The sequence below is a fragment of the Culex pipiens genome, chromosome 1 (genome assembly GCF_016801865.2).
Source record: "Culex pipiens pallens isolate TS chromosome 1, TS_CPP_V2, whole genome shotgun sequence".
Lineage (NCBI taxonomy): Eukaryota > Metazoa > Arthropoda > Insecta > Diptera > Culicidae > Culex > Culex pipiens.
This window is the reverse complement of record NC_068937.1, coordinates 84,866,805-84,878,366: the sequence shown is the minus strand read 5'-3', so window position 1 is coordinate 84,878,366 and position 11,562 is coordinate 84,866,805. Positions and strand designations below refer to the sequence as shown.

Here is an 11,562-nt window from a genome sequence, read left to right as displayed (position 1 = left end):
GTTGTCTTCTTATACCAAAATTGTCAAACTTACGGACCCAATCCTTCAACTACGGGATTGTAAAATTACTGAAACTTTGCTGTGAATTACTTGGTGGACAGTACTTTAGGGGATGAATATAAAAAAATTTCGATAGTACCCGTAGTTTTGAAGATACTAAAATGTCTGTAACAAAAATCTGGGTGCAAAAGCTCTGGTTGATGTGCACCGTTAAGAATTTAAGAATTTAAGAATTTAAGAATTTAAGAATTTAAGAATTTAAGAATTTAAGAAATTAAGAATTTAAGAATTTAAGAATTTAAGAATTTAAGAATTTAAGAATTTAAGAATTTAAGAATTTAAGAATTTAAGAATTTAAGAATTTAAGAATTTAAGAATTTAAGAATTTAAGAATTTAAGAATTTAAGAATTTAAGAATTTAAGAATTTAAGAATTTAAGAATTTAAGAATTTAAGAATTTAAGAATTTAAGAATTTAAGAATTTAAGAATTTAAGAATTTAAGAATTTAAGAATTTAAGAATTTAAGAATTTAAGAATTTAAGAATTTAAGAATTTAAGAATTTAAGAATTTAAGAATTTAAGAATTTAAGAATTTAAGAATTTAAGAATTTAAGAATTTAAGAATTTAAGAATTTAAGAATTTAAGAATTTAAGAATTTAAGAATTTAAGAATTTAAGAATTTAAGAATTTAGAATTTAAGAATTTAAGAATTTAAGAATTTAAGAATTTAAGAATTTAAGAATTTAAGAATTTAAGAATTTAAGAATTTAAGAATTTAAGAATTTAAGAATTTAAGAATTTAAGAATTTAAGAATTTAAGAATTTAAGAATTTAAGAATTTAAGAATTTAATCTAAGGTTTTAGAATGTATAAGCTTAAAAATACTAAAATTATTTTAGATTTTTTTCTATATTGTTTTGAATTTGAAAGTTTTGACTTTTTAATTTTGATTTTTTTTAAATCTTCAAATTTTCGATTACTCAAATTTTTGGTATTTTGAATTTCAGATTGCCAAAATTTTGAATTTCGAAATTTCAGATTTTTTAAATTACGATTTTAGAAACATCGAAAAAAAATTAATATGTATTTTGATTTTTTTTTTGTTATAATAAAAACTATTCAAACAATTTTTTTCGAATTTTTGAATTTCTAAAGCTTTGAATTTGGAATGTTCTGATCTTTTTATTTTCGCCAAGAATGTTTAAATATAGAAAAAAAATATTTCTACCGATTAAATTCCATTCCAAAATTCGAAAGTGGAGGCCAGCTTCTGTTGCGTCCTATCAAGCTCATATTTGGCGCCCACCAGAACAAGCCCCAATAATAGTTTTTGTTACACATTCTAATGTCTATATCTTCGGGAAAAGTTTGTAATATTTGATTTACAAAATAAAAATTGAATAAATCCAGTATAAAATTAAAAATAAATAAGGTTAAAAATCATTACTCAAAACTCAAAAGAAATTAAATATTCAGAGCCGGAGATGTTAAGAAATTACAAGAAACATATAAAAAATAATTTCTACATAATCTTCATCTTCATTTTTCGACGTTTCGTACTAAGAAAATACAAACAAACATTTTCAGAAGAAAATTTAATTAATAAAAAATATGAAATTCTTGCACTCAAAGGAAAAAACAAATTATCGTAATTCGTGATAATATTTTTCTTAATAACTTGAAAGTAATTCTATCTCTCTCAATTAATTTATTTATCAAAATTACCATCCGCGCGAAATCCGCGCCTGAGCAAAATTAGCCAGCAAATCCGCGCCAGATCCGCGCTATCCGCGCCGTCCGTAACAACCCTGTCACTTTTTCGCAATGTTGGTACCACTGCGTGATTTTGACATTTCAAACGTTCACCATTCGAACGCCATTTTCGCTTAAAAATCTGGATACTTTGTAAACTAGTACAGTCCCGACTTGATTATCCGAAGACCTTGGCAAAATTTCACTTCGGATAATCGAATCACGATAAAAATGTTTTTTTCGTTGTCTTATTTCTAATTGTCAAGCTTAAGTATGACCCCCAAACTACTCTAAAGTTATTTAAACAAAATTAAATCAAATTATTCGCCCTACAGCATTGCCTTGGCGTTCTCGATGGCGAGATTCCTACTCGAAACTAGGTGTCCGAAGGCTTGATTGTTGAGGCAATTGCAAACCTCTTTTTACACCTATGCTTCCATCCAGCCCGGGATTCGAACGGACGACCTTTAAATTGTAAGTCCAACTGCCTGCCAGCGACTCCACCGAGGCAGGACCCAGGGAGATGACTCCTACACCTGGATTGAGCTAACGACCTAACCTCTAGGTTAGACCGGGACCAACTTTACTTCCCTGTCCGACGGAAGGCGTGATCAGACAAATCTCGTCTCAAAATTTGCCACCGGGGCCTTCTGAGATCGAACCTAGGCCGACTGGGTGAGAAGCAACCACGCTTACCCCTACACCACGGTCCCGACAGGAGTTATTTGGAATTTGTAAATCCAAGATGGCGGACAAAATGGCGTTGATGATGTATGGAAATAGTACACTCAAACCCCGATGGTTTGACACCAACTGTTGTCAAACGAACGGGGTCACTTTTTAGTTTGACACCCCTTCTATACGGAGTTCACACACACTACCAAACATTTGTTTTGATAGTATGGGTGAGTGCCGTGTAAAAAGTGACAGTTCGTCACTTTTTAGTTTGACTTTGACCAACCAACGGGGTACAAACTAAAAAAGTGTCAAACGAAAAAGTGACCAACCACCGGGGGTTGAGTGTAGTTTATGCAACAAGTTGCAAAAAGAGGATTTTTTCAGCACGAGTCGTACATTTATCCAACGAGGTTCACCGAGTTGGATAAATACGAAGAGTGCTGAAAAAATCAAGTTTTGCAACGAGTTCCATACAACATTTTTTGCAATTCCGAAAAACACCCATTGAGTGAAATTTTATGTCAAATGTTCATGTATTTTGTCAATAAATCGTTTGAATCAAAAAAATGTTGAAAAGTGTTACTTTTCGAAACAAGTGCTGAAAAGTTCAACTTTTCAGCACCCATTTCAGTAGAACTTTTCAGCATTTATTTTGAAAAGTGTTGCTATTCGATTCTGTTATTTTTGGTACAGAAAAGTAGGCTATTCCGTCGTTCATGAATGACAGGAAAAGTAAGTAGTTTCACGACGGAATTGCAAAAAAATACATTTAGTAATTTAATAGGCAATCAACTACTCAAATTTGACAGAAAGGGGTCACAGAACTCGAATTTTATGTTAAAAGTAAGAAAATAAAAAAATACGAATAAAAATGGTCTTGATTCAATTATCCGAAATCCCATACAAACCTTCGGATAATCGAAACTTCGGATTATCGATGCTTCGGATAATCGAGTCTGGACTGTACTTCTATTTAATTTTGATGAACTCAGGTAGATACTGAACTCTGATTATGCTTTGATGCAGAAGAACGTTTAAATCCTAAAAACTACTTGAAGCAAGTGTCAGCAAATATCACACATATGGAAACAAGCTCTTCCCGGCTACCTTCGTCCTGCCCTTTCTTGGTTTTCTGACGTTTCTTGCTTGTTTGCTAATTCAGCCTCCTATGATCAAAATTTGATTTTACGCAGCTTTTCCCATACTATCTGCAGATTTTCCGGAATCGGTTCCAGAGTGGCCAAAGTGTCAATTAGTTAGCGTAAGAACCTTCCTTGGGCTTATACGAACTCAACGCAACAAAAAGCACCTCAATCTGACGCTCCGTATTGAACTGATTCGCGTTCGAACAAAACCGTCGAAATTTTTTATATATATAGATATAGATAGATAGATAAATACACAAAAGTACTTAAAAACTGATAAACCATTTAAAAAAAATGGCCATGCCAAATATAGTGATACTATGAAAATTTTCTAATTATCATTGTTTTTCGTAAAAACGATCAAAATACACTCAACCCCCGGTGGTTGGTCACTTTTTCGTTTGACACTTTTTTAGTTTGTACCCCGTTGGTTGGTCAAAGTCAAACTAAAAAGTGACGAACTGTCACTTTTTACACGGCACTCACCCATACTATCAAAACAAATGTTTGGTAGTGTGTGTGAACTCCGTATAGAAGGGGTGTCAAACTAAAAAGTGACCCCGTTCGTTTGACAACAGTTGGTGTCAAACCATCGGGGTTTGAGTGTATTAGTAAAATGCAGCAATTCCTGACGAAAACAGAATGATTCGAAAAAAAAGTTCTCCGATCGGGCTCAAAATTTTTCTGGGGGATCCTTGGCCGAAATAATTAGACCCGTATTTTTTTGGTTGGCCATTAGGGTGACCTACGCCGTGTTAGGGTGGTTCGAAAAATGGCAATTTTCGTAGATTTTCGCAAAAACCACTTTTTTTTTTAAGTCATATCTCCGCACCATTTCATCCGATTCTAGCTGTCCTAGACGCAAAAGAAAGGTGATTAGTTTGGCTATTTGGGAAAAATAGTAAGAAGTTTCTAAAATTTAGCTTAACATTTGAAAAGGTCTTATGAATACTTAAAATGCTGTTTTGAAGGTCTCGGGACCAAAGAGCCTATGTCTGAAAATATTTTTATCGGATTCCTCGGAAAATTTCACATAACATATCAAAAAATGGTGAAGTTATGTTTTCGATACTCTGAGATACGATTTTTTGAAAATAAAAACTGGGTTTTTCGACGTGCCACGCGCAAAAATGGGAAAATGACGAAAACGGTAAAAATCGACTTTTTTCACTAAAACTGCGATAACTTTCAGGCGTTGATTGAAGTTTGGGACACTTTTTTTTTCTTTCAGGAAGGATGAAGATTGTTTTGAATTCCTTTGAAATTAAAAATCTGTGTTCTAGACACCATTTCAAATCAAAAAGGCAACATATTAGATCAGGTGTTTTCTGTTGGTGCATTGGAAACAAGTGTTTAATCATCTTCATTTTACTTTCAGCACTACCTCACGATGATTGGAGCGATTGTGTCGATACCGTTTATTCTCACACCGGCGTTGTGTATGGAAGATGAGGACCCATCTCGTGGAATCATCATTTCTACAATGATATTTGTGACCGGAATCGTAACGTACATACAAGCCACCTGGGGATGCCGTCTGCCTATTGTCCAAGGAGGGACCATTTCCTTTCTGGTGCCAACACTAGCCATCCTAAATTTACCCCAGTGGAAGTGTCCGGCAGAATCCGTAATGGCAACTCTGGACGCGGAGGCTAAAACGGAGTTGTGGCAGGTGCGAATGCGCGAGTTATCAGGAGCGATTGCCGTGTCTGCCTTGTTTCAAGTGTTCATCGGATACAGTGGTTTAGTAGGGAAGCTGCTTAAGGTTATCATCCCGCTTACTATTGTTCCAACTGTTTCGCTAGTCGGACTGACATTGTTTTCCCATGCCAGCGAGACCGCTTCAAAGCACTGGGGAATCGCTGTCGGAACCATTGTTCTCATGACTTTATTTTCACAAGCAATGACCGGTGTAACTGTACCAACTCTGAAATACCGAAAAGGTCACGGTTTGCAGATTGGATGGTTTCCTCTATTCAAGCTGTTCCCAGTCTTGTTGACCATACTGATTATGTGGTCTCTGTGCGGCGTACTGACGGCTACCAATGTTTTCCCCAGTGGCCATCCAGCTCGGACGGACGTTCGGATCCGAGTGCTTGAAGACGCAGCGTGGTTCCGTGTGCCGTACCCGGGACAGTTTGGAATTCCAACGGTAACTCTAGCGGGTGTGCTGGGCATGTTGGCAGGAGTTCTAGCATGTACCGTAGAATCCATAAGCTACTACCCAACGGTATCCCAGATGTGTGGAGCGCCACCTCCTCCACTTCATGCCATCAATCGGGGAATAGGAACGGAAGGTCTTGGCACAGTCCTCGCCGGTCTTTGGGGATCCGGTAACGGAACCAACACGTTCGGAGAAAACGTCGGAGCCATTGGAGTTACAAAAGTGGGCAGCCGCCGGGTAATTCAATGGGCAGCAATCATAATGATCTTTCAGGGAGTTTTGAACAAGTTTGGCGCAGCATTCATAATGATTCCTGATCCCGTAGTCGGTGGTATATTCTGCGTCATGTTTGGAATGATAGCTGCCTTTGGCCTTTCTGCTCTACAGTACGTCGACCTTCGTTCCGCAAGAAATTTGTACATTCTAGGATTATCGATATTTTTCCCACTAGTGCTGTGCTTGTGGCTCAAAGATCATTCCACATTTATTCAGACTGGGAATGAAACCGTCGACTCCACGCTGTCTGTTTTATTAGGCACCAGTATTCTTGTTGGGGGCGTTCTGGGTTGCATACTAGACAACTTGATTCCAGGAACCCCCGAGGAGAGAGGTTTGGTAGCCTGGAGTAAGGAAATGGCACTTAAAGTAGACGGAGAACAAACGGATGTCCCGAGCACTTTTGACTTTCCTTACGGAATGTCTTTTCTTAAAAGGTAACGTAGTTTTTTGTTCACCAATTTTTAATGTAAAAATATCTGATTTTTATTGTTTTCACAGGTGTAAATGGACAAAATATGTACCCTTTCTACCCACATACAAGATGGAATTATAAAAAAAACGTCATTTATTCTCTAAAAAACGGTACTTAAAGTTTTAATCGTTTATCAGAAATGTAAAAAATCATATGGTGTACATAAAATCCCAAATTTTAATTGACACCCTGTTTAACTTTGTAAACATAGTTTGTAATACAAAAAAATATGCTTCCTTGTTTCTGTGTCTACAAAAGTTATTAACATATAAAACAAACAAATGTGTATGTAAGGTGCCCAGAACATCAGACTTTTTCTCAAAAGCTCGCTCCACAATCTGAATATTGTTCCTTAAGTTATTTTAGGACTCAACTAATTTCGCTCAAAATTGGCACAGATGCTTAAAATAACCCAATAAACCGTTTTCCGCTTGTGGAGCAGGGGGTCATTTTTTCTGGGCCGTAAGAGCCACCGTGACCTCCGACACTAATTTAAATTTTTATCCAAATTGAAACAAAATTTCATTTATTTTTAAGTTATAGCACTTGAAGGACATGTAGATGAGCAATCTCAAGTATTTTTGAAATTGTTTTTTCGTAAATAGGTCGAGTACCGTTGCAAAAAAATGCTTTGTTTACCAATGGTTGTTTATCAATGGTTTCCATGCGCCGGAAATTTGTAGCAGGTGTAGCGACACTTCGCGTAGACGCCCCTGCTTACATTTCGTCATTAAGGATAGGCAATCAAACGTCATAATTACCCCCCACTAGAGGGCGCTGAAACTTGGGGTGATGTTTTCATTATAACCTACAGCGAGTAAGTTGGTTTGAAATTTGAAATTGTTTTATTTCATCATAAAATTGACATTAATAGCAAATTATACCATTTTCAGGTAAGAAATAAATAGCTTAATTGATATAAACGAAAATATTTTTGTGATGGCCGATTTAACCTGTTCATTATCTGATTCAAAATAAGGGAATGTTTTAATCAACCAAAACCTAACTAATCAATTGAGAATGTAGATTATTCAAGTGGACACTTCTACCATAAAAGCAAAGATCTGCTTGAAAAATGATAATTGGATTGATTTTCAAAATTAGCAATCTAACCTCATTCTCGCGTTTTCAATCCGGATCTCAGAATTTTCAATAAAAAGGCAACTTAGCAAAAAAATCTAAAAGTCAGTCGATAGAACTTTTTATTTCTTACCTCCTGTTAACTTTATTTTATTCCAAAAGATCAATTTTCTTTTAAAAAACCTTAAAATAGTGAACGGCCCGAGCGGTTTAGGCTTTCAGGATTTTTGTGATATTTACTTGTAGAGTCAAAACAGATCAGTAAACTTCACTTATTTGTGTATTACACTTTTTAAAGATTACATTTTTGCGGTAACACTCTCAACTTTTACGCGCACGATCACGTCACTCAACTTTTTGTTGCTAATTTCACTAAGACTTTCGTCGAGCCAATTCTCTACGTTGAAGCCAGACTTGTCCTCCAGACCTCTTCGCCGAGCCATGCCAGACCCGAACTCCTAAGTCCCGGCGGCTCTTCACAGCGGCTAAGTCCCGGCGGACTCTTCACAGCGGCTAAGTCCCGGCGGACTCTTCACGGCGGCTAAGTCCCGGCGGACTGCGGCCTCCACCGCTAAGTCCGGCTGGACTGGGGCCTCTGCTACTGGTGGCTGCTGGCGGGTCTGGCTGGTCTGGGGCGTCTTCTGGAACTGGAACTGGACTGGAACAAGAACTGGAACTAACTGCAACTAACTGCCCTCCTCAAGAATTTTGGGGTTTTTATAGTCAGTCCCCGAAAACTCTACTAAATTTTGTTCTACTAAAAGTGGTCCGTTTCGATGAGAAGCATCGATGAACCTCATGAATTAAATTATGCAGACCTCTGCAATTCTTCATGACTTTCCGTATGGTGTAGTGAGTACACCTCAAATTAGGAAGTCATGGGTTCGAACCATTGTCGTGAAACTTTAAATTATGTTATTGGAATATCAAAATTATGTTCCTCAAACATTCTCAAAAATGTTGGTCAATAATGAGAAGGTCGAATTCTCCATTGAACAAACATGCCAATGAATTTGGTTAAGCCACACCCTCAATTTCCCCTGTGAAATAACATCGCACATTCATAATTGAAAGCTTAACCCTCTACTGCCCAAATTTTTTTTTCGAAAATATTTATTTTTCCCGTGTTCAGGAGGTCATTTTGAGCAACTTTTGTTCTACGAAAAACTTTACTTCTCTTGTTTTATGTTTTTCTTGTTTCATTTTTAGTATTTTAATTTGCATTTATCTTGTTTAGTTTATGTTTGTTTTTGGTAGTATTTGGCCTACTCTACCATCTAATATAATTACATTTCGCCTATCTAATTTTTTCATGTTTTTACAGTCACTTTTTCAATTTTTTGCATGTTTTTCACATTTTCTGCCATAGAATCGCACCATCATCATTTAAATTGCAAAAAAATGCGTAGAGGCATAGTCTGGGACACTACAAAAATTACTGCATACTTCTTTTTACTGAAAATATAGGAAATGTTAGTAAAAAACACAGCCAAAGTTGACCCCTAAAAAAATGACATTTTTAAAAACATTGGCAAAGTCACATAAAACAAGTTAAACTTCCAACCCTGAAATTTTCTAAAATTTTAAGAGTTCTTCTTTCCAATGCTTTTTAAATATCAAAAATCGGTTGGAAAATTGATTTTTGGCGATTTTTTAGATCGAAGCCCGTCTAAAGGCGGGGTTAGGTTGTAGAGGGTTAACCATTTTTTTGATTGCCTAACAATTGGCGAAATTTAATAAAGGGCTTTTCAGGTGTGGATGACTCATGATCCACACCTGTACATAAGTTTAATTATTTGTCGCGCAACGCGAGTCGACGGGTAAAATTATTTATGCTTGCGTAAGCGCGCATGGTCAGAACTGTGGTGAGGTTCGAAAATGGACAAATTTAATGATTTAAATTTGAGGTCGCTGCAATAGTTTTCACTCCCCTTTGCACTTATCGCGCAAAAACGTAAACGTAACCTTGCACCAAAGTTCTCCTACTCGAATGTAGGTGGCGAATAGAGTTTTTAGCTTTGGTTTTGGGGGCCTATCGAGTTCTTAGCTTTGGTTTTGGGGGCCTATTGCCGTTCAAGAGCCAAACGACAGGCGACACCTACACTCAAAATCAGAAGTATCCTTCAAAAAGGGTTCTATCTACCCTTTATCTGTCATCCCAAAGAAAAAAAACCCTTTTTGAGGGTAACTTCCATCCTTTTTTCAAGTTTACCGGTAGTAACCCTTTGCAAAAGGGTGACGACGGGTAAACTTAAAAAAAAGGGTGGAAGTAACCCTCAAAAAGGGTTTTTTTTCTTTGGGATGACAGATAAAGGGTAGATAGAACCCTTTTTGCGGGGTACTTCTGATTTTGAGTGTAGTGTTGAATAGCAGAACAGAGCGAAGAATGTCGATTGAAATTTCCGCCCTTTGAGGTTATGTATGCGAATTCTGTTTTGTTAAATTCCAGCGTTGAGAACAACTTTTGAGCAAAAATTCGAGCTGATACTTTGTTAACTTTTGATGCTCTATCATTTTAAACAATATTATTTTTTCAAAATTATTTTTTTTTCAATTTTTTTTTTATTGCGTTAATTTATAGAGGGCAAAGAGTTAACAATCGTACTACTTGAATTTTTTCTCAAAAGTTGTTCTATGAGCTGTAAATTCAATTTTAAGTTTGCATTCCTGTGTAACCGAACAGCGAAAATTTGAATCGTCATTCTTCGATGCTTTGCGCCACCTGTCGGAATTTTTGAGCTTTTGATCGCGAATATGGAGCGACAAACAATTGCCGTTCAAGAGCCAAACGACATGCGACACCTAGTGTTGAGTAGCAGAACAGAGCGAAGAATGTCGATTGAAATTTCCGCCCTTTGAGGTTATGTATGCGAATTCTGATTTGTTAAATTCCAGCGTTTAAAACAACTTTTGAGCAAAAATTCGAGCTGATACTTTGTTAACTTTTGATGCTCTATCATTTTAAACAATATTATTTTTTCAAAATTATTTTTTTTTCAATTTTTTTTTTATTGCGTTAATTTATAGAGGGCAAAGAGTTAACAATCGTACTACTTGATTTTTTTCTCAAAAGTTGTTCTATGAGCTGTGAATTCAATTTTAAGTTTGCATTCCTGTGTAACCGAACAGCGAAAATTTGAATCGTCATTCTTCGATGCTTTGCGCCATCTGTCGGAATTATTGAGCTTTTGATCGCGAATTAACACCAAACCTTCATAGAGCTTTATGACGTTTTGCGTACACACACTAGCGCACCATTAGGTTTTACACCGTGACGTCATTTGACAGCTCGCGTGCACTGTTTACATAGACTTAGTCGTGTTCGAAACGAAAGGCTGGTATTTTTTATCAAAAGTCGTCGAAATCTGCAAAGCTAAGCGGATGTACATTGCTAGGGAATTTATTGCAATATTTCAAGTATTTTTAATAATATGCAGGAAACCGAAGGCGAAGTGGCGGCAAACTTGTTTACATCCTGCTCGCTTGAACCCGAACGAAAAGGAATCCGTGCTGCTGGCGGAGATGGTCGAGCAATGCCTCGTTCCGACGTTCAAGCAAAGCCCTGGGAACCGACCACCAATGACATGCAAATCCCGGAAAACTACCGCACCGTCTTCCGACCGCTTATGCTCCAGCTCCAGCTCCCGAGGACGTAGTCAAATTTAACCTCGAGCGCTGCAACCTCGCCCTCCTCTACCAACAAAACACCGGCAGATTCTTCATCGTCCTGTTGAAGAAAGAAAAATAAGCTGCTCTCGGAGTTTTTCCATCAAAAACCGCCGCGAGCAGCCTGCCAACGGAACCAACCCCAAAAGAACTAAAACGCTTACCACCGCAACCCGCTCCAACCTCCTGACTCGGTGACCGCGACAGACAAAAAAAAGAACATTTTGCTGCAAGGAGGTCTCCCTAGATTGTTAACGGATTACCGTGCAGGATTGCGGACGACTTGATCAAGCTGCTGTTTTAAAAAAGAATCCGGAACCGCCG

The 11,562-nt window shown here is 37.1% G+C and overlaps 1 protein-coding gene across 2 annotated transcripts; it reads left to right on the top strand.

Moving 5' to 3' along the window:
• The first annotated feature begins 3,595 nt into the window (after positions 1–3,595).
• LOC120431375 (solute carrier family 23 member 2-like) lies at positions 3,596–9,284 on the top strand. 2 transcript variants are annotated; one of them, XM_039596506.2, is made up of 3 exons: positions 3,596–3,693; positions 4,956–6,454; positions 6,519–9,284. In XM_039596506.2, exons 2-3 carry the CDS (start codon positions 4,968–4,970, stop codon positions 6,571–6,573), a joined length of 1,542 nt encoding a protein of 513 aa, XP_039452440.2. In that variant the 5' UTR covers positions 3,596–3,693; positions 4,956–4,967; the 3' UTR covers positions 6,574–9,284. The 2 variants fall into 2 exon arrangements, with proteins under 2 accessions (XP_039452440.2, XP_052564526.1); XM_052708566.1 differs by lacking the exon at positions 6,519–9,284 and having other exon boundaries at positions 4,956–6,127; positions 6,193–6,318.
• The last annotated feature ends 2,278 nt before the right edge of the window (positions 9,285–11,562 follow it).